Source organism: Pinus tabuliformis, chromosome 1_2 (assembly GCF_031772625.1).
Source record: "Pinus tabuliformis cultivar Carrire ecotype Pingquan chromosome 1_2, CPIR1, whole genome shotgun sequence".
Lineage (NCBI taxonomy): Eukaryota > Viridiplantae > Streptophyta > Pinopsida > Pinales > Pinaceae > Pinus > Pinus tabuliformis.
In genome coordinates, this window is record NC_142298.1 from 973,682,067 (window position 1) to 973,704,210 (window position 22,144).

A 22,144-nucleotide genomic window follows, 5' to 3' on the forward strand; every position below is an offset into this window, starting at 1 on the left:
ATAGCTTGGAAAGAGTTTGAGGTAATTTGGTTGAAGTTTGCAGCAAAACAGTTCAACGGGTCGCGCAGGCTTCCCAACGGGTCGCGCCCCTCCCAACGGGTTGCGCACGTTGCTTTTCTGAACTGCGGAAGAGCTCTCAACGGGTCGCGCACCACCCAATGGGTCGCGCCCCTCTCTGCTGCCCGAAATTGCTTCTCTTTCGCTCCTTTCCCTCAATCACTCTATCTATCTCTCTTGCAAGCGTTAGAATGCACAATGAGAGTGAAAGGAGGGAATTTGGGATTTTATAAGTCTCATTTGAAAAAATTTCATTTACAAACCCACTTTCTAATGTTTTTTTCTTTTGACACTTTATAACACTGATTTTTGGTTTCCTTTATCCTGAATTTGACTCATTGAGTGCTTTGGCTTGATTCTTTTTGCAGGTAGATCATCTGAGGGACTTTGGCAAGGGGACCAGGGTTACTGCTGCCCTTTTGAAGACTGTTTGAAATTTCATTCTTTTTACAAAAATTTAACATGACCTTGGCTTTAAAAACAGAGTTTTTAAATCCAAGGTTAAAAATGAACTGTACATGATGAAAATATCAAAGAAACATGTTTACAATCCTCCCTCTGGCTCGCTGGGCACTCAAGGACTTTCAAAGACATGACCTTGCAGAGATAAATGACCAAAACCCTAGACCTAGGACCTTTGACCTCAAGACAAAACAAGACAAGCTTGAAAGAGCTTAATGACTGATATGACCTGATCCAGCAAGACCAAGAGGGGTATAAATAAACCAGCTCCTCCATCAGGGTTATGGCATGCCTAACGGGATGCAAAACTTAACACTGATGAGACACCTACCTATGCAAATGCAAAGAGCTTTGATCACTGATGGAGGGCTTCAAGACCGACACTAACAGTATGTTTAGTGTAGTTTCATAGCTTCATTGTTAATTTTCTTTTCGATGCATTTCCATTACAAGTAGTGTAGATTGGATTGGTTGTTTATTAGTTTTCTTCCATTTGTGTCTTACTTCAGCAGCAGGTTAGCAAGGTTAAAAGTAGCACCATAAGGTTGTCAGAAAGTGTCTCCGCCTCACTTCCTCCCTCTGAGATCATGACTTGAGGAAGGGACCCTTAAGCAGCCCCAAAAACATAGATTTTTATTTCTCTTATGAGCTTTGGAGTTTGTTGTCTTTACATTAGTATTTGGTTAGTTTTGCAATGTAGGATTCCATTCTCATCTTTTTCATCTTAATTTTTGCAGTAGATCTCATCCATGCTTTCATTCCTTTCAGCAACTTTCCTCGTACATAATGTAGGTAGTTAGTTCATTAATTCTGCTTTTCTAGTTTATGAGAATGTTTCTTGTTTACATAGCTTTTTGGAAGATATACATGGTTTATGTAGAGCAGGTGCTTCAAGAGGAGACTAAGACTTTATAGCCAACAAATAAATTCCATTCTATCCACCTTAGCCATCCCTTGTTTTCACCATCACCTTCAGTAGTTTTCACCATTTTTCATAGAAATTCTTCCAAGCACATTGAGCGAATCCATCCATCTCCTATCTTTGTTGTTGACTTCTGAGTGATCCTAGACCTTCTCCCACTGCATTCCACCCATCAACCACCTTTCCTAAGCCTTCCATCACCTCCAACACCTCATATTTTTCTCTTAGCTGTATATCGTAGGTTTATAAGGAATCCTGTAGGTTACTAATACATCCTGTAGGTTTTCTTGAAATGGCCTGTTTTGAGGCCGAATTGATGGAAAACCTCTAGGAAGTCACCAAAATCCTCCCAAGGGTCTCCCACACCATCCAACCATTTCATAACCCTTCCAGCCCTCCTCAAACATCCTTAATTCACGTGCCACATCACCAACAAAAATTTGTTTACATACATGCTTTTGCATGAAAATACGAAAAGACAAAACCAGATTTATTTCAGTCTCTTTACTTGCACATTAGTGATGTTTGATGCTTCTTACTTCTATAAATTAGATGGTAGCATTTGGTTCATGTTGATTTAGCATTTCTGCAAAGCATAGTTTCTTAGCATTTAATTAGGAAATGGTGTGATTTAGCATTGAGTTTCGGTCTTCTCCATTATTGTAGTAGAGTAGCTCTCTCTTAGAGTGGATTTACCTTTCTTCCATCAAGAAATCAAGCTTCTTCTGACTCCATAGAAGTTTGGCTTAAAAACCCCAGTGGTCTTTCGCCAGCTGAACAATGACAAGAAGAAGAACCATCACTTTTACTTGTGTATATAGCACTGTCACCTCCAAGTTTGTACAAACCCTGGGTTGATAAAGTAAATTCGGTAGCCCAGGAGTTGCAACATCTTTGCTGCAATACTCACGCTCATTAGTGTGATCATTTATCCATTTGACTCCATTTATTGTATGCTTGTTAATTTCATCGTGAACTAGGAGATTAGTTTGAGTATTTCACCTATTGTTTGACAAAACTTGAGGCAATATTTGGGACAATAGTCCCTTTTCTTATATGTGAATTTAGAGAAAATAGAGGGGATCGCGTGCTAGATGATGGAATGAATGAATGTTCAAAAATTTATCATCTGTTTTTATATATGTAGCACTATTAATGACGAAGAAACCCAATAATCCAAACATGACAGAAACAAACACTACGCTTATATTAGAGTAAACCCCTTGTCATGATGACCAAGCGTAGACTAACCTCTAGAGTGGAATACAAAGATGAGAGAGAGAGAGAGAGAGAGAGAGAGAGAGAGAGAGAGAGAGAGAGAGAGAATTCTAAAGACACTTCTATATATGCGAAGTTCATTCATATTTATTAAAATATAATGATATGAGGGATGTGAGTGAGAGAAAATGATTGGTTCTCATTGTATGCAATTATTTTTTTCCATAAATTTATAATATTGCAATGTAATGTAGTAAGCTTAGAAGAAAACTCACATTTAAATTATTAATAAATTATAACTTAATTAGCTTACAATATAAGAAGTTATGGATTTTCTCATTAATATTGAAGATGCATAATGGCCCAATATTCCTTCCTTAACATGTTGTTTTCATTCTCTTCACTTTTTCCTTTCTCTTTTCTTTTCTTTAATTTTTTTCCTTCTGCTTTGTTATGAAAGTGGAAAAACCTATCATAACTAGTTGTGAATTGACCATGAGGACAACCATCATTTGCTACTACTAATGAAAGTAGGTTAAACCATCATTATTATTATTCAAGAAAAACCATTGAACTTGAATGATCTGTAAACTATCGTGGATATTCCACTCAATAGTTCATTACGACAAATCTAATAATACTATATTAAAAATTTGAGATTCTACACTATTACAGTTTTATTTAATTTCTAGATCTACAGATTTTACTGTAATTACTACAATCATGCAAATGGAAATTATGCAAAAAAGTAGAGAATGACAAAATAAGAACACACACACAAAAGACATAAGATATGCTTTCTCGGAAACCCGTTCGAGAGAAAACCCAGATGGAAGGTGAGTCCACTTTACTCTCTTTCTCTGTGTGGAAATATGGTTGTAGGTACAAAGAAGTAATTTATGTGGCCCATGGGATGCTATAGTGCATAGATCCTCTTTCTGTGCTCTACATGCAATCTTTGCTCACTATATTTTATGAGCTTTGGAAAAAAATGTTGTCAAAAGAATGGAATGTTTCTTCCTCCTAGTGGCCAGGTTATAACACAACCTCATAGCTTACTGACTACATCAAATCTTAACTAGAGTTACAAAATAGATTCTTCTAGAGTATTTTACATCACAAACACATGGCTAGCCCTTTTTCATGAATAATGGGGGCTTACATGACATCCTCTCGAACTATAGGTGTGAAAGCAAGGTGGTCAACTTCTGAGTGGCATAACTTTGCATACAAACTCTAATTGACGTGCTTCTTGCACCGTTGGAAAGGTCTCTATGTGTAGAATAGTGTAAAAGGGTGCTAGGCAAAAGTGGCAAGTTTTACCCCCACAAAACGATGCCTCAAACTGCTCCCGAAAAGTTTGAGACTTTGTTTCGCCAAACTAGGTCCTACCGGTAACCACGGTCCCGTGAGTTGATTCTTCCACTTTTTCCACTCCAAATACATCAAAATAACTGACAAACAATATAATGATCCAATTTAGATCATTAAAATTATTCATTAATAATTTATAAAACTTTAAGTCATAAATCATTAATATATTTCCCTACCTCTAAAAAAACAAAACCTTAACCTTTTTATATACTTTCTAATAACATCTGACTTTAATTATATACCTAAAATAAATTCTTATACAAACAAAACATATAAATATCATACTAATTTAAAAAAATAAACCCTACATAAAACTTTGCAATAAAAAAAAAAGAAAAAAAAAAAAACATTTTTGACACCCCTCTCGCTTTAATCACATAATCACATACATGAGATAAAATATTATGCAAACGAAAAAATATGCAGAATCACACTAATTTAAGTTTAAAATCTCCATGTACATCTTTACAATTAGAAAAAACAAATAATGAAAGCATGTTTGACATCCACCAAAAACCTTACACCTTTATGTATACTAATTATTAGATGAAGGATATATTTATCTTTAGTGAAAAGATAAATAAAAAGTAATATGCAATTATTTTTATAAATACCCACATACTGCATCTTTACAATGAAAAAACATTTTTGACATCCCCTAAAAACCTTACAGCTTTCGGTTTCGGTATACTAATTACTAGATGAAGCATACACTTTATCTTTAATAAAAAGTAAGGTGTAATTATTTGTATATATATTTTTTATTTATACTGAACATTTGATTTTAATTTATATTAAAAAAAATAAAAATAAAAAATAAAATATTAAATATTAAATTTCATTTAATTTATAAAAATTGATTTTAGATAAATAATTTTTATTATATTTATATATATTAACACAATCATATTAATAAATGTGATTGATATAAATTTTAAGAATCAACTTATTTAAATGTATATTGACACATTTTAGTTTAAATTTAAATTTTGTTTAAACTATTTACACCACATATTAACACAAAAGAGTCAATATATTTAATATATTAATTTTATTTAATCTATTTTTTTTATAAATCTAAAATAATAAAATATAATATTTTAAAAATCAATTAATCATAACCTAAAGCTATCTAATCCAAAATATGAACCAAGAAAACCTAAAATAAATAATATTTCACATCATAAATCCAATCAATTGAATTAACTTATACCAAACCATTTAAACAAACATTAATAATAACAACAATATATATCAAAGTTATCTAATCCAAAATATAAACTAATAAATCCTAAAATAAGTAATACTTCACATAATCAATCAAATCAATTGAATTAACTTTTACCAAACCATTTAAACTAGCATTCATAATAATAACAATATATATTCTTACAATATTGACTATTTGCAATATTAGCATTAATAATAATAACAATATATAGTCTTACAATATTGACTATTTGCAATATTAGCATTAATAATAATAACAATATATATTCTTACAATATTGACTATTTGTAATATTCAAATATTGTTGTTAACAAAATTATTTATTACTTTGATGAATTGTATGGATAATATGATTTTGTTCATTGTGTAGTATAATTTATAGAAGAAATAGCCTTTTTTACTTGAATTAGACAATACAATTACAAGCAAAAATGTGACTTTTCGTTGTTTAAAATACATTTTTGAATGCATAAATCAATTCAACATCATGAAAAACATTTGGAACACTCAAATTTTACAAATTAAATAATTTTTTTTTTTTTTTTTTTTTGCCAAATTTTTATTAAAATTAATTAGAAAAAATTTCATGAAAAAAATCATTTATAGATAAAAGAAGTCATTTTGTCTATAAATTAGACCACTCTTTTTTTCTACTATCTTTGCTTACAGATATTCATCAGCCTTCCCAGTTCCTCAATCATGTTGACGTTACTTTACATTATTGAATCTTGTCTTTGAATTTTCATAGATGCAGAATATGTTGACATGCCTAACGAATATAAAGTAAGTGTTGTGTTAAACTCTAATATCTAATTATTGTTGAACAACTACCCCAAGGGCCCTCTAAAACAGACGAAACTGCCATCGTAACCTTTCAACAACCAGCCTATTGGAAGTAATCACACCCATCGCATTAAACAACGGACAAAAACCACTTGTCGGAGTACTACAAAAAAAAAATTCAAAAACTAGATCTTCAGTGTAGGGCATAGAATAGAAAAGCATTTCATGTAGAGTTGGTGAATTATATGTTTAAGATTTTGTAATGACTCCATCATATTTTTTTTTTTTAAGGTATTACTAATGTATGAATGGTCCCTATGACACGTAACCTCGTAATTTATTTCGGCACTTACTGCTCCGGCCCTCCATAACATTTTCTGGCAATCAATTCATTGTTTCCGGTGATAGTAAAGGTTTGATCCTATTCATTCTGGTTTTCATTATAGAATTATCACCTTGGGAAAACTCTCAACCCCTTGCGGTTTTCAAAAGGATGATATGGATGGACATTTGGCAATTTATATTAATTACACATTTGATTATCTTGTACGCTAGGTACGTTCTTGGGTTCTACGTGGCTTCTTATTGCTCTGCCCTATGCGTGGCACGAGCAGGCTCATTTTCCACAGTCACCACTCTTGGGCTTGCCATCCGATCGATGGAGGCTGTGAAGTTTTGGAGATCTACGGTTCAGGTTCCTTTCCGGGTTAAGTCAACTATAACTCGTTTGGTTATGTTGTTTCCTCACTTTGGCGCCAGCTCCATTTTTCTGTTGCTTGCTCTCTGCGACCTGCTCTGCTATGGCACCAGGGCCTTGAATGAGTTAGCGTTCTCAGAACCAGGTTATGGCGTCTGCGCTATTCAGTGAAGCCGGGTGAGTTTTGTTTTCAATACTTAGAATTTTCCTGTCATAAAGCTCTCCTGGTCATGCGTTTTCCTAACACCATTAACTAATGGTTGCTCTGGTTTTCTGTTGTAGGGACCCTTCACCAGGACTCCGAAGCTATGCACTGCGGTTACGTGGGAGCATTGTTACCATACTCGTCACCAAAATCCCAGGTACGGGGTTTATCTCCAGATTGAGGTTTTTCAGCAAAGCTTGCCTCGTTGCATAATTGGACAGGGTTTTGATTTCTACTCTTTAACTGAAATGGTTTTCCCAACTAGCTTACAGTCCCACAGTATTTAGAATTATTATGTATTTGATTGGTTGTATGTTGTAGAAGTGTTGAAACCCTATGCGACCTTCGTGTAGAGGGTTTGACTCTAGCATGAAGCTCGGACAGTGGTTATTTAATGTAATTTTTGAACTACCCCTTGCCAGGGTTTCATCCCGTGGCGCTTCTGTTTATTTAATGGACAAAAGTGCTTCAGAGTTAATCCTCCAGGGTTAACCTGAGAGATGCCAGTCAATTTGTAATTTACTGCTTCCTTCTTGAATTAATCTTGTATGTCTATATATATGATTCAAGGGTTTGGATATTGACTGGTTTTCGTTCAGCTACATTTGTTGCACATTAACATGTGATTTTCCTTAGAGTTCTGGTTCTTAATTGAATGGGAAAGTTACATGGTTGTAACAACCTCTTGTTAAGGTTCCTTGTTTCATTTTTCTTATGGGTTGTCAAGAGTTTTCAGGGAACCCACTCTGTCTGACAATTACTTTTTTTTATTTGCCTAGTTGATACCAGAGGATTTACGAGAGGACAATGACTCTATCTATAAATGTTTTTCCTTGTTTTAACAGTTATCAAGAACTAGATAAATCATAGCCTTGTGCTTCATTCGTTCCTTGTCTTTTACTGTTAGTAGAATTGTTTAAAGGATTTCACCACTGTTTCGTTGATTCTCGCTGTCATTTTTATGAGAATGTTCTGAGCATATAGCTAGCTGAATTCGTTTATTTACTTGAATATCTCATGGTTTTTGTTTATTAAAAAGATGACTTAATAAAATTATCATCACCTCATTTGTTCTGTCTTGCTCATTATAAAGTCGTACTACAGAAATTACCTACCATGCTTATTCGCATAACTCCAGGTGTTACCAATTTAGCATGCCGGAGCCCTCTTCTACCGGTACCTTAAGAAAGAGATGTTCCTAGGGTTTCATGCACCATTTTCGCCTATATAATTTTAGTGAAATTTATATAAGCCCTTATACATTCTTCCTTGGCATCGAGTTTTATAGTTTGTTCCAGTTTCAATCACAACACACCAGAGTTCAACAATGGAGGAAAACGTCTCTTGCCCAAGTGATTTTTCTTACTCCTACCCTCAGGGGTTTCTCTGTCCTTGAACGGGGCTTCACATGGCTCAATTTTTTCCTTTATAACCTTACAGCTTTCCTATAGTGACGCCCTGCTAGCAACTTGCCCAACCTATGAGGATTCTAAGAGTACATCACACTCTCGTTTTCCTTTAAAACGCAGATACATTTTTCAATCTGTTAATGTTATTAACGAATTGTTTTTTTTTCTTAAGTTATAGCTACACAGAATTTCCTGTTACAATTCTTAATTTCTATAAATGACACAGAATTATTTAGGCACAATAGTTGTAATCATACGTACCTGTCTTCTCGATGATCCAATATTACTGCAACAAAACTGCTCACCTCTGCTTCCTGCATTATGGTGATCCGTGTAGTCCTACAGAAGCGAAAATTTCTCTTGTCTTTTGCTTCTAATATGCCACCCAACCTCAAGATTCATCTTTCAGGACCAGAATCTCTCCTCTGTGCTCTCTTGCAGGACCACTATCCTCGGCAAGATATCTGCACCTAGTGCTTGGCTATTTGGTCCTCACCAGACTTAGCCATTTCCTTCCTTTCTTTTTCCTCTCTGCCTGTCCTCACAGTGCGGACTAACTTTTTTTCTCCCTTTTTCCCTGGAAACCTTCCAGTTAGGAGAAGTCGTTAGGGTTGCAGGCACTACAACTGTTTTTCCCAACTTCCCCCTCAGAAGTTGCCAGCATTTTTGTCCAAGAAAACATTTCTTATCTTGTTAAAGGAAAAATAAAAATATTATTAAATTCAAAAACAGTTAATAATGTCATATCCAGTTTTTAACCACAGTAAAATCAAATATTTACATTTTCCTGGGGCATTACATCTCCCCCTCCTAAAATTGGACATCCTCCTGATGTCTGTTGACCAAGAACAACTCCGGGTAAGCTTTCTTCATGAGCTCTTCATCTTCCCAGGTGGCCTCATCAGGCCCAAAGTGCTTCCATTGCAATTTAACTTGGGTAATAGCTCGCTTTTGCAGTTGTACTTCTCTTCGATCGAGAATGCTCAGCGGCTCGACCAAGACTTCTCCTTCCAATTCGACCTGCAACATGCAATATTCTAAATCAGTTTCTTTAAAAGAAAACTTTTAGACTGGTCTACTGGAAGTAATCCTCACCTGTATATCCTGCCATCTGATCACATGTTTAGGATCATAAACGTATTTTTTTAATACAGAGACATGGAAGACATTGTGGACCCGGATGTGACTTGGCAGGGCGAGCTGGTAAGCCACCAGCCCAATTCTTGCCAAGACCTGGAATGGTCCACAATATCGAGGTGCCAACTTGGTACACCCGCTCCATTGCAGTGTACTCCTCCTTGCTTGAATTCTCACATATACATGATCACCGACTTGGTATTCTTTAAACCTCCTTTTCTAGTCAACAAAGTTCTTTTGCCTATCTTGAGCAGCCTTTAAATTAGACCATACCTTTTTGACCATTTCCTCCATTTCCAGCCCTAACCTTAATTTGTCTTTAGGTCCACCCCAGCTTGAGGGTGTGTGGCATTTCCGCCCATACAAAACCTCAAAGAGGCTCATTTGTAATGAGGTATGATAGCCATTATTGTATGCAAACTCAACCAAGTGCAAATACTCCTCCCATTGAGTTGGTTGTTGCATTACATACGCCATCAACATGTCTTCTACCACCTGATTTACTTGTTCTGTTTGTCCGTCGGTCTGGGGGTGATACGTTGTACTGAAGTTTAGTTGTGTCTCTAATTCTTCAAATAATGTCTTCCAAAAGACCGATGTGAATTTCACGTCACAGTCCGAAATTATCATCTTCGATAGTCCATTCAATCTAAACACATTTTGCATGAAGATATGGGCAATCTGTATAGCTCTATAGGTAGATTTCATAGGTATAAAATGTGCTACTTTACTCAATTTGTCCACCACCACCATAATAGAGTCATTATTCTTCTTTGTCTTAGGCAGCCCTGTTATAAAATCCATAAAAATGGTTTCCCACTTCCACTTCGGAATGGGTAATGGTTGCAATAACCCCGCTGGATGTTGATGTTCTGCCTTAATTTGTTGGCACTCCAAACACCGTGCCAAATACTCAGCCACATTCTTCTTCATACTCGGCCAATAGTACTCTTTTCGAAGCGCAGTGATCATTTTCTGATATCCTGGGTGTCCAGCATAGTGACTGATATGAAATTCATCCAAAATCATATTTTTAATGTTGTTTTGATTGGGTACATATAGCCTCTTTTTGTAATACAACATTCCAACATCATCCACCTCATAGCCTTGCTGATTTTCCTTGCTGGTAGATTGTTGTACTTGTTGTTTTATTTGCTGGTATACAGTATCTTGTTCTGCTACCTCTTTTATCATTCCCTCGAAGGGGCTTTTCCATTCGCTAAAGGAAATTTCATACAAACATTGTAATTTCCGACTTAAAGCGTCCGCCACCCGGTTTTCTTTCCCCTTCAGATGTTTGATTTCAAAGTCAAAACCACTTAGGAAATCTACCCACCATGCTTGCCTAGCGTTTAAAGTGGGCTGGCTAAAATAATTGGTCAGACTGTGGTGGTCTGTTAGTAACAAAAATTTCCTTCCCATAAGATAATGTCGCCACATCTTCAAGGCGTGTATGATGGTTGCCAACTCTAAGTCATAAGCGGAATATTTCTACTCATGCTCTTTTAATTTCCTTGACTCGTAAGCAATTACTTTCCCTTCTTGCATCAACACGCCTCCCACACCTTCCTTGCTTGTGTCCGTGCACACCACATAGTCCTTATTAGGATCAGCTATGCTCAAAATGGGTGCAGTGGTGAGCAAGTGCTTAAGCTGCTCAAAACTTCTTTGGCATTCCGGGGTCCATCTAAACACTCTGCCTTTTTTCTGTAAGGAAGTGATAGGATACACTACTCTTGAGAACCCTTCTACAAATCGTCTGTAGTAACTGGCTAACCCCATAAAGGATCTGATGTCTGCTACATCTTTTGGTACGGGCCACTCCATTATGGTCTTTATCTTTTCAGGGTCCACTGCGATCCCTTCCTTCATGATTATATGGCCCAGATACTGTATTTCTTCCTTGAAAAAGTCACACTTGCTGAACTTGGCATATAACTGGTGTTCTCGGAGGGTTTGCAGCACCAATCTGAGGTGCTCCTTGTGCTCTTCCATAGTGCGGGAATATATCAATATATCATCGATAAATATCAGCACAAATCTATCCAAATATTGATGAAATATGTTGTTCATCAAGCACATGAAAGTTGCGGGGGCGTTAGTTAACCCAAAGGGTAGCACCACAAACTCGTAATGTCCATACCTTGTTCTAAAAGCTGTTTTAGCTATGTCTTCTTCCTTAATCCTGATTTGGTGATAACCTGATCGCAAATCGATCTTGGAGAATACTGTTGCACCTTTCACTTGGTCGAAAAGTTCATCAATCCAGGGTAGAGGATACTTATTTTTTATTGTCAGTTTATTCAGCTGATGATAATCTATACACATGCGAAGAGTCCCGTCTTTTTTCTTAACAAATAATACTGGAGCTCCCCAAGGAGACACACTAGGGCGAATATAGTTTTTGTCTAACAGTTCTTGTAGCTGCATTTTTAACTCTGTCAATTCAGGTATACTCATTCTGTAGGGCGCTCGAGATACTGGTGCTGCCCCTGGTACCAATTCAATAGTAAAGTCTATATCCCTCTTAGGCGGCAGTCTGGGAATCTCTTCCGGAAACACATCAGCAAATTCTTGTATTACAGGGATGTTGTCCAACGTGGCTATTTTATCTTTCGAATTAGCATAGCCCACTTGGATGGCATAAATCTGACACCCCTTCTTAATGCATTTCGCTAACTGAGATGCAGTTATTGGCTGAACCTGTACTGGCCGCTTAATTCCTTGCATCTCTTGCCTTGCTCCCAGCTCATCCCTATAATAAATAGTCTTTGTTTTGCAGTTGACTAAGGACCAGTGATTTTCTAACCGGTCCATGGCGATCGGAACATCATATGAACCAAAGGGAAGCACATTTAAATCTGCCATTACTGACTTCCCTACTATCTTTAAAAAGCAGTTATTGACTTTCACAAGCACTCGCCTCTTGGCCCCCGTAGCCAGCTGTACTAGCCACGGATTCTTGAATTTAACAGGTTACAGTTTACAATGTTCTACCACCTTAGGACTAATATGACTTAATGTGGATCCAGGATCAATTAAAACATCTACAGTAAGGTCTGAGATTTTACCTTCGAATTCCACCATGGTCGGCTAGTACTCCACCTGATGGTCGTCCAGAGTTGCATTAATCCTTGGTAGACTTCGTCCTATGTCATCGACTGTCGATGCTTCATGGATTTGGGATAATTGTTCGGTTCCCTTTTGCTGAGGACAGTTTTTGATGTAGCGAGGCCCTCCACAACCCCAACATTGTACTCGAGGTCTTGCTGTCCCTTCATTGTCTAACTTTACAGGCTGTTCGCCGACTCTGGACTCATTGGTTGGCTTGGACCTGAATGAATTTTTCTGTACAGTTCTACTATTTTGCCCCTTGCCAACTCCCTTGCTACCACTACTGCGATTCCCTTTATTGTTCCCAGCCGACTTATTACTTCTCTTATCATTCCATCTTTTACCTGGAATTTCTCCCTTCTGTTTACTCTGCTGGTAACAAATCCTGGCTTTACGTATTGCTTCGTCCATTGTCTTTGGATTGTCAAACTCAATCCTTTCCCGCATATACAGAGGTAAACTACTAACAAACCTTTGCACCTTAGCTTTTTCCTCTCTAATATAAGGCACATAGTGAAGCAAGGAAGTAAAACGGGTGATAAATTCGTCCATGGTTTGCTGCCCCAACTGCAAGTCATGGAATTCCCTTGCCTTTTCATCGTAAAAACGCTCGGTCAAGTATCTTTCCTTAAAGTACCTTTGAAATTTCTCCCAAGTTATGGTCTGTTCGCTTACTCCCCTTACGATCTTAACTTCTTCCCACCACAGGGTGGCTTTTCCCTACAGTTGGAAAATGGCCAGCCGTGCCTTAAGGTTGTGATCATATTCATATAGCTGGAAATATTTGTTCATATTAATCAACCATGCCTCAGCTGCTTCCTCCTATTCCCCGTCGAAGTGTGGCGGTTTAATCTTATGAAATTCCCCTTGCAACTCTATCCGTTTCCTTTTTGAAGTCTGTTGTTCAGATGCATTATCAGATCATTCCTCCCTCTCTTCTGACCCTTCAGGTTCTGTGTGGTGATTCTGCTCTTCTGACATTCTTTGCTGCTCCGCACTGGGATTTGCTGGCGGCTGGTTCTGTTTGTCGGACAGGCTTTTTATAATTCTCTCTTGTTCCATAGTTAGCCATGCATTATCTTCACGTAACCGGGCCATTTCATTTTTCAATTCTTGTACTGTCTCCAAAATAGCCTGATTTGTATTGCGAGCCTCCTCCCCGAGCTGTACCCATAGCTCGGGATTATTCTCAGGGCCAGGTACAGGTCCCTGACCCATCGCATACCTGCGTGATGCACTGTCCCCTCTTCTCATACTGTCAGTCTTCTGGTTTCCTGTCCTTAACATGAGAAAAGTAAATCAACACACTAACTACCTTTTTTTTTTGAACTGCTCAAATAGGGACGAAAATAAATTGTATGAACTGTTTTCTATTTCATTTTCAATTTTCAATTTTCAATTTTCAATTCCCAGAGGCCTCAGTTTTGTAACTGGGCTCTGATACCAATTGTAATGACTCCATCATAATTTTTTTTTACAAGGTATTACTAATGTATGAATGGTCCCTATGACACGTAACCTCATGATTTATTTCGGCACTTACGGTCCGACCCTCCATAACATTTTCTGGCAATCAATTCATTGTTTCTGGTGATAGTAAAGGTTTGATCCTATTCATTCTGGTTTTCATTAACGAATTATCACCTTGGGAAAACTCTCAACTCCTCGTGGTTTGCAAAAGGATGATACAGATGGACATCTGGCAATTTATATTAATTACACATTTGATTATCTTGTACGCTGGGTACGTTCTTGGGTTCTGCGTGGCTTCTTATTGCTCTGCCCTGTGCGTGGCACGAGCAGGCTCATTTTCCATAGTCACCACTCTCGGGCTTGCCATCCGATCGACGGAGGCTGTGAAGTTTTGGAGATCTACGGTTCAGGTTCCTTTCCAGGTTAAGTCAACTATAACTCGTTTGGTTATGTTGTTTCCTCACTTTGGCGCCAGCTCCATTTTTCTGTTGCTTTCTCTCTGCGACCTGCTCTGCTATGGCACCAGAGCCTTGAATGAGTTAGCGTTCTCAGAACCAGGTTATGGTGTCTGCACTATTCAGTGAAGCTGGGTGATTTTTGTTTTCAATACTTAGAATTTTCCTATCATAAAGCTCTCCTGGTCATGTGTTTTCCTAACACCATTAACTAATGGTTTCTCTGGTTTTCTGTTGTAGGGACCCTTCACCAAGACTCCGGAGCTATGCACTGCCATTGCGTGGGAGCGTTGTTACCATACTCGTCACAGAAATCCCAGGTAAGGGGTTTATCTCCAGATTGAGGGTTTTCGGCGAAGCTTGCCTCGTTGCATAATTGGACAGGGTTTTGATTTCTACTGTTTAACTGAAATGGTTTTCCCAACTAGCTTACAGTCCCACAGTATTTAGAATTATTATGTATTTGATTGGTTGTATGTTGTAGAAGTGTTGAAACCCTATGCGACCTTCGTATAGAGGGTTTGACTCCAGCATGGAGCTCGGACAGTGGTTATTTAATGTAATTTTTGAATTACCCCTTGCCAGGGTTTCGTCCCGTGGCGCTTCTATTTATTTAATGGACAAAAGTGCTTTAGAGTTAATCCTCCAGGGTCAACCTGAGAGATGCCAGTCAATTTGTAATTTACTGCTTCCTTCTTGAATTAATCTTGTATGTTTATATATATGATTCAAGGGTTTGGATATTGACTGGTTTTTGTTCAGCTACATTTGTTGCACCGTAACATGTGATTTTCCTTAGAGTTTTGGTTCTTAATCGAATGGGAAAGGTACACGACTGTAACAGCCTCTTGTTGAGGTTCCTCATTTCATTTTTCTTATGGTTTGTCAAGAGTTTTCAGAGAACCCACTCTGTGTGACAATTACTTTTTTTTTATTTGCCTCGTCGATACCATAGGATTTACGTGAGGACAATGACTCTATCTACAAATGTTTTTCCTTGTTTTAATAGTTATCAAGAACTAGATAAATCATAGCCCTGTGCTTCATTCATTCCTTGTCTTTTACTGTTAGTAGAATTGTTTAAAGGATTTCAACACTGTTTCATTGATTCCTACTATCATTTTTATGAGAATGTTCTGAGCATATAGCTAGTTGAATTCGTTTATTTGCTTGAATATCTCATGGTTTTTGTTTATTAAAAAGATGACTTAATAAAATTATCGTCACCTCGTTTGTTCTGTCTTGCTCATTATAAAGTCGTACTACAGAAATTACCTACCATGCTTATTCGCATAACTCAGGGTGTTACCAATTTGGCACGCCAGAGCCCTCTTCTGTCGGTACCTTAAGAAAGAGATGTTCCTAGGGTTTCATGCACCATTGTCGCCTGTATAATTTTAGTGAAATGTATATAAGCCCTTATACCTTCTTCCTTGGCATCGAGTTTTACAGTTTGTTCCAGTTTCAATCCCAACACACCAGAGTTCAACAATGGAGGAAAACATCTCTTGCCCAAGTGATTTATCTTACTCCTACCCTCAGGGGTTTCTCTGTCCTTGAACGGGGCTTCGCATGGCTCAATTTTTCCTTTATAACCTTACGGTTTTCCTACAGTGACGCCCTGCTAACAGCTTGCCCAACCTACGAGGATTCTAAGAGTACATCACACTCCCGTTTTCCTTTAAAATGCAGATACATTTTTCAATCTGTTAATGTTATTAACGAATTGTTTTTTTTTTAAGTTATAGCTACATAAAAGTTCCTGTTACAATTCTTAATTTCTATAAATGACACAGACTTATTTAGGCACATCAGTTGTAATCATACATACCTGTCTGCTCGATGTTCCAATATTACTGCAACAAAATTGCTCACCTCTGCTTCCTGTATTATGGTGATCGTGTAGTCCTACAGAAGCGAAACTTTCTCTTGTCTTCTGCTTCTAATCTGCCACCCAACCTCGAGATTTGTCTTTTGGGACCAGAATCTCTCCCCCGTGCTCTCTTGCAGGACCATTGTCCTCGGCAAGATATCTGCACCTAGTACTTAGCTATCTGGTCCTCACTAGACTTAGCCATTTCCTTCCTTTCTTTTTCCTCTCTGCCTATCCCCACAGCGCAGACTAACTTTTTTTCTCCCTTTCTCCCTAGAAACCTTCCAGTTAGGAGAAGTAGTTAAGGTTGCAGCCACTGCAACTGTTTTCCCAACTTCCCCCTCAGAAGTTGCTAGCATTTTTGTTCAAGAAAACATTTCTTATCTTGTTAAAGGAAAAATAAAAATATTATTAAATTCAAAAACAGTTAATAATGTCATATCCAGTTTTTAACCACAGTAAAATCAAATATTTACATTTTCGTGGGGCATTACAGATTTTTACCACAATTGGTGTCTATATTATTTATTTTGTGTTTTAATGTTTTTTATCTGTCATAAATTAATATATCAAAAATTGTAAGTTTGAGTATATATGTCAAACAATTTTTTTTAGTTTTTGAAGCAAGTGTTTTTGAAGCAAGTTGGAGAGGTACGAGCCAAAAGACGACTAGCATTTTTGAAATCAAATCTTGTTCAGTGATTTATGTAACCAAACCTTATTCACTCATTTATGTAACCAAATCTTGTTCACCCATTTATGTAAAAATCAAATTCCTCAAACCCAATTTTAATATAGACCATACTTACAATGTAATTAAAAAATTAATTTATAAATCATAAATAAAAAAAATCAATTTGTAAATCATAAATTAATAAAATAAATAAATAAACTTAAATTAAATCCTGAATTAGTAAAATAAATAAATAAAATTCATTATTTAATTTATTAGTGTTAAATAATTATTAAATAAAATAATATTGAGAAATTTTGAAAATACTCTGAAATTTTAACTTTAAAAAAAATTTATATTAGCTATAATAATTAATATGATATATTAGGTATAATAATTAATATGATATATTTTAGTGCCTTTGAAAGGTATTTATGAAATTAAAATTATATTTTTTAAATTTGAATTAAGATATAAATGTGAGAGATAATATATTTTTATTTTTATTTTTATGGTTTTTAGAAACAAATTTTTAAAATCTAGTAATTTTTTTTTAAATTTCTTTTATTAATTAAACTATATTGATTAAACTCTACTAATAATTCTAAAAACATTTTAAATTAAATCACACAAAGAAGGAAGTTTAGCTAGATAAACTTAAACTATACTAATAACAATATATAGGAAAAAAAACACTTTCTTAAAAAAAAAAAAAAAAAAACCAAAACATTTTAAATTAAACCAATTAAACAACTAAACAAGGTTAGCTAGATAAGATTGAAAGTGTGGATGTCCTAGGAACTACCTAGGACATATGGTCTTCAAACATAAAAAGCTCCTAATGACCATTGTATTTGTTGGAGTGCCTCTTTAGTACTATCCTTTTCTGGTATCTAATAAGTTTAAAATTTTATCTCAAAAACCATTTTGAATAGTGTTTCAATTTTTTTTATATTTAATCCAAGCAAAATATCTTCTTGTTTTCCTTGATTAGAGTGTTGGTAAGAAAATAAATTTTAGTTGTTTTAAACATCTAGGAATTTGACATCTTACAATCCAATTTTTTCTTTTTTAATATTTATTTTTTATTTACTTAGGAGTATTATAAGTTCTTTATTTCTTCTTTTTATTACTGGGAAAATATAAAATAGTAATTTTTTTTTTCTTTCTTGAGAGCATTTTTCAAGGTTTTGACACAAAAATATTAATGACTATATAGGAATTGGAGAATTGAGGATTTTTATTTTTCCATTGGTTCCTTTCTTGATTACATCAATGCTTTTATTAGTTAGAAGTTTTGCTATAACTAGTCACACATAAGACAAGTAGAGAAATAAAGAATAAAGAGAGGTTAACATGAAGAGAGAAGTTAAGAATAAAGAAAGACTAACATAAATAAATAGGGACTAGGACTAACACAAAAACACTCAAACTATAAAAATTGGTGAATTGCAATACATTCGGACTCAACAAGAAAGGATATTCCAATGGCTATGTTACTTGAATGGAAGTGAAGCGTGTACATGAATTATTGACTTTACTTACTAAAATACCAAGGCTCTCCTATTAGGCATCCGAGAAAAGGCACAAATTGTGTTTCTCTTAATGAAGATAAAATACCAAAACTAATTCTTATGGCATCAATCCTTCACCTTCCCAGCCTCTAAAGGAAGGAACAAAAACACATACAAAAAACAAAATCAGCACATAACTAACCAAGAAGACAATTGTATAGAAAAGCTTTTATTACATCTTAGATAGAGTGAATTGTTGTGATTCTATCACTTCCTTCTTCTTTAAAGTATCTGCTTTAACCAATTACAACTTATTCATAATAAATTTTTAAATTATTTATCTCATAATAAAATTTTAATTACTAGTTAACTATTTCTTATTACTCAAACTATGTTTTAAACAAAAAAAATTCACTACCCTAAATAATAACTAATACAAGTTACCCATACAAATAACTAATACAAGTTACCCATACAAATGTTAAGAATAGTGCCTTATCTCTTAATAAATCATCTCCTCTGGATGTGAAAAGAATAATGACTTATTTCTTAATGAATAATTTAATTTAGATGTGAATTATGGAATACATATTTACCCTATAATATTTTTTTTAATATAAAATTATTTTTATTTTAATTAAAAAAATTATTAAAATAAATTTACAGTGACATGTTTGATTAGTAATCAACATCATATATGATGCTTAATATTTAGCATTTCTTTTCATAGTTTTTAACCTGAGAGAAAATGTAAAGAAGAAAAAGGAGAAAACTGTGGGAAATTATGTGTAGAAAAGTCACCACTGAGGTGTCCTCTGCAAAGACAGACATATTTTGAAAGTTACAGAGGACAAAAAGGGAATGTACTGTATTGGACTTTTAAGGGGAAGGAGAAATTACCGATTTTTTAAGAGTAAAAAAATAATTAACAGGCAGGGAGGGAGGCTAGAAAAAGAAAGAAAAAATTAGTGGGTTAGAAATCTGGATCGTTAAAAGTGATTGGAATTTGGTTTAAAAAATTTAAGAAATCTTAAAGTAAGAGTGTTTAAATTATGTTTTTGATAGTGGAAACAGATTAACACCATCAAAAACTTACAAGAACTCATAATCTTGAAATTTAACAGCTATAACTTAAATTTACAAAATTCCTTACCCAATTTTATCAAAATTTTTATAATTTCTCAAAAAAACCAATTTAGTTAAACTAGAGCAAAAAGATAGAAGGTCAGAGGCCAGAAAAGATAGTACTGGGACGAAAAAGCGCTGCATGACTCCCAATTTTCTCATATTTGGTGATGCCGGGAGATTATCTTTATGACAGACTGAACACAATCCAATGCACTTTTTCGTTGATATTTTTTCAAATGATTTCCCCATATTTTCTGGTTGGGGTCAGCTTTATGACAGACTCAACACAAAATCCAATATACTCTATGTTAAATTTATTTATTTTTTCAATCAGAAAAGAGAAAATTGTACAGTACTTTTGAACACAAAATCCAATATACTCTTTGTTAAATTTATTTATTTTCAATCAGAAAAGAGAAAATTGTACAGTACTTTTCAATCACGGTAGTGGTAAGGTAAAGTAAAAGCAGTACCTGGTTGACCCTGGAAAGATACATTTTGAATTTGAATTTTTTTGTCTGTGATCTGTGAGATTAGTTTGTAATTAATAAATTGTTATTTGGATATGTGTTTGATTTGAACCATACTAATTTCTTAATAGATTAGATTTGATTTGTGTTTATAAATTTTTAAATTTAAATCTTAAAATGTTAATATAAAAATTGTCTGAACAATATATTTTTTTACTTTCTAGTATCTACTCAATAGGTAATGAACAAATTTATGAGATATAATTTGTTTTCACCCTTTGGATATATTTTTTCTAATATAATGATAAATTGATTATACTCACCCTAAAACAACATGAAAGTCATGTCATCCATCTGAGCACTGACTTAAATTGAATCTATAGAGTTGCAAGCAATAGTTAAATAAATGTTGATTTTGGATGGTTTGAATATGGCTTAGTCCAGTGAGAAAGTCTTCAGAGTCATGTGAAAGAGAAGTCTCTGTAAGATTCCACTGACCTCTCGTTTGTGGGGAACTTGCCATTTCTTACTGGCATGGCAGCATTGGCGTCAGATTGTGTGTATTTTTAGCCCACTAATTTGTCCATACATAGCTGCAGCGATTAAATAAGAGACTTACAGTACAAGATCAATCAATGCTTTTCTGTGCAGTTTTAACTATATAAAACAATATAGCATATGGCGTTCTGTGAAGGGATCATGGATGTATTGAGTTTTAAGAACATTGTGAGATCTGAGAGGAGCAGTCTCTGATCAACTACACATCGACCCAAAGGAAGTAAGATCTCAGCATCATGGCATATTGTTTCAATGCAGCAAATGGGTATTATCTAATCTGTGATGAATTTGGTGATGGATCAATGAGGAAATCCCTGAGCAGGCACAGAATGCATTGCCAATGGGTATGGAAGTGGGTCAGCGCCAAAAAGGCCTATCTGTGCAGATTTGGGATAGATGATATGGATGGCTTGATGCTGACATGTTGCAGAAGAATAAGTTGGAGGCATGTATTCTGGAAAATCAGGGCAGAATGGAGAAGAATGATAAATCCAAGGCCAGCATCACAGATGAGATTCAGTTATGATGCTCTGAGCTATGCTCTTAACTTTGATGATGGAGACAACATGATCCAGATAATGCTTGGCATTCCAGCTGCAGACTTGCTGGAAAAACAGTACCCGTTAGGATCTAGACCAGGTGCCATGTTCTTAGTGTGTAAGTCCTTGTTGTTGGTATAGTTCATTTTTTAATTTTTCTGGTGATTAAAGCTACTGCTCTGTTTTCTGTTCAGGTACAGTACAGCCAGATCTAGACTATCAGCGACAGGATAGCTATTGTCTTCAGGTAGGCAGGTGTAAGGTAAATTTGAGTGCCTGTGAAGAACAAGGTCATCTACCTGAAAATATTTTGTAAGGAATGTTGAAGATTCAGACCAGCATAGCTTTAGGCCAAGTGATTGGTGGTTTGGATAACCAGAGCTATTTTCCAATCATGATAATGTTGAAGATTCCAATCAGCACAACTTTAGGCTAAGTGATTTGTGGTTTGGATAACCAAAGCTATTTTCCAATCATGAGCAGGAAAAGAAATAGTATTGTTTGCTTTTCGGTTGGATCTGGTTACATAAAAGGCTTGAATGGGAAAAAAATGCTTTGTTTGCTGCACACTAATAGTTTTGTCTTCATTTCGGTTGTGTCTAGTTACATAAATGGTTTGAATGGGAAAACGAAATGCTTCGTTTGCTGCACACTAACAATTTTATCAGTTCTCCTGTGTGTTGCTGGAGTAGAAAGTACATATATTATCATATATTTATCAAATTAATATATTTATATAAATTCGATAAAGTTTTTTTTTTTTTTTTTTAATTCTCCAGTGGCAGTAAATTGATGTCATTAAATTGTTGTTTAAGATTTTTTTTGCTTATGGAATCAGCTATATGGAAGTTTA

At 35.3% G+C, this 22,144-nt stretch overlaps 1 protein-coding gene across 1 annotated transcript; it reads left to right on the top strand.

The window, feature by feature from the left end:
* Positions 1 to 20,825: 20,825 nt before the first annotated feature.
* LOC149209241 (uncharacterized) lies at positions 20,826 to 21,858 on the top strand. Its single transcript, XM_089394244.1, has 2 exons — positions 20,826 to 21,391; positions 21,486 to 21,858. The coding sequence occupies exons 1-2, from the start codon at positions 20,989 to 20,991 to the stop codon at positions 21,605 to 21,607; spliced, it is 525 nt and encodes a 174-aa protein (XP_089250370.1). The 5' UTR covers positions 20,826 to 20,988; the 3' UTR covers positions 21,608 to 21,858.
* The last annotated feature ends 286 nt before the right edge of the window (positions 21,859 to 22,144 follow it).

What these genes read in the sequence shown, in the direction of transcription:
- LOC149209241 (XM_089394244.1), top strand. Translation starts at nt 20,989, where the DNA reads ATGGCATATTGTTTCAATGCAGCAAATGGGTATTATCTAATCTGTGAT. An exon ending in CCCGTTAGGATCTAGACCAG is followed by an intron (nt 21,392 to 21,485) that starts GTGCCATGTTCT and finishes TTTTCTGTTCAG; the next exon opens with GTACAGTACAGCCAGATCTA.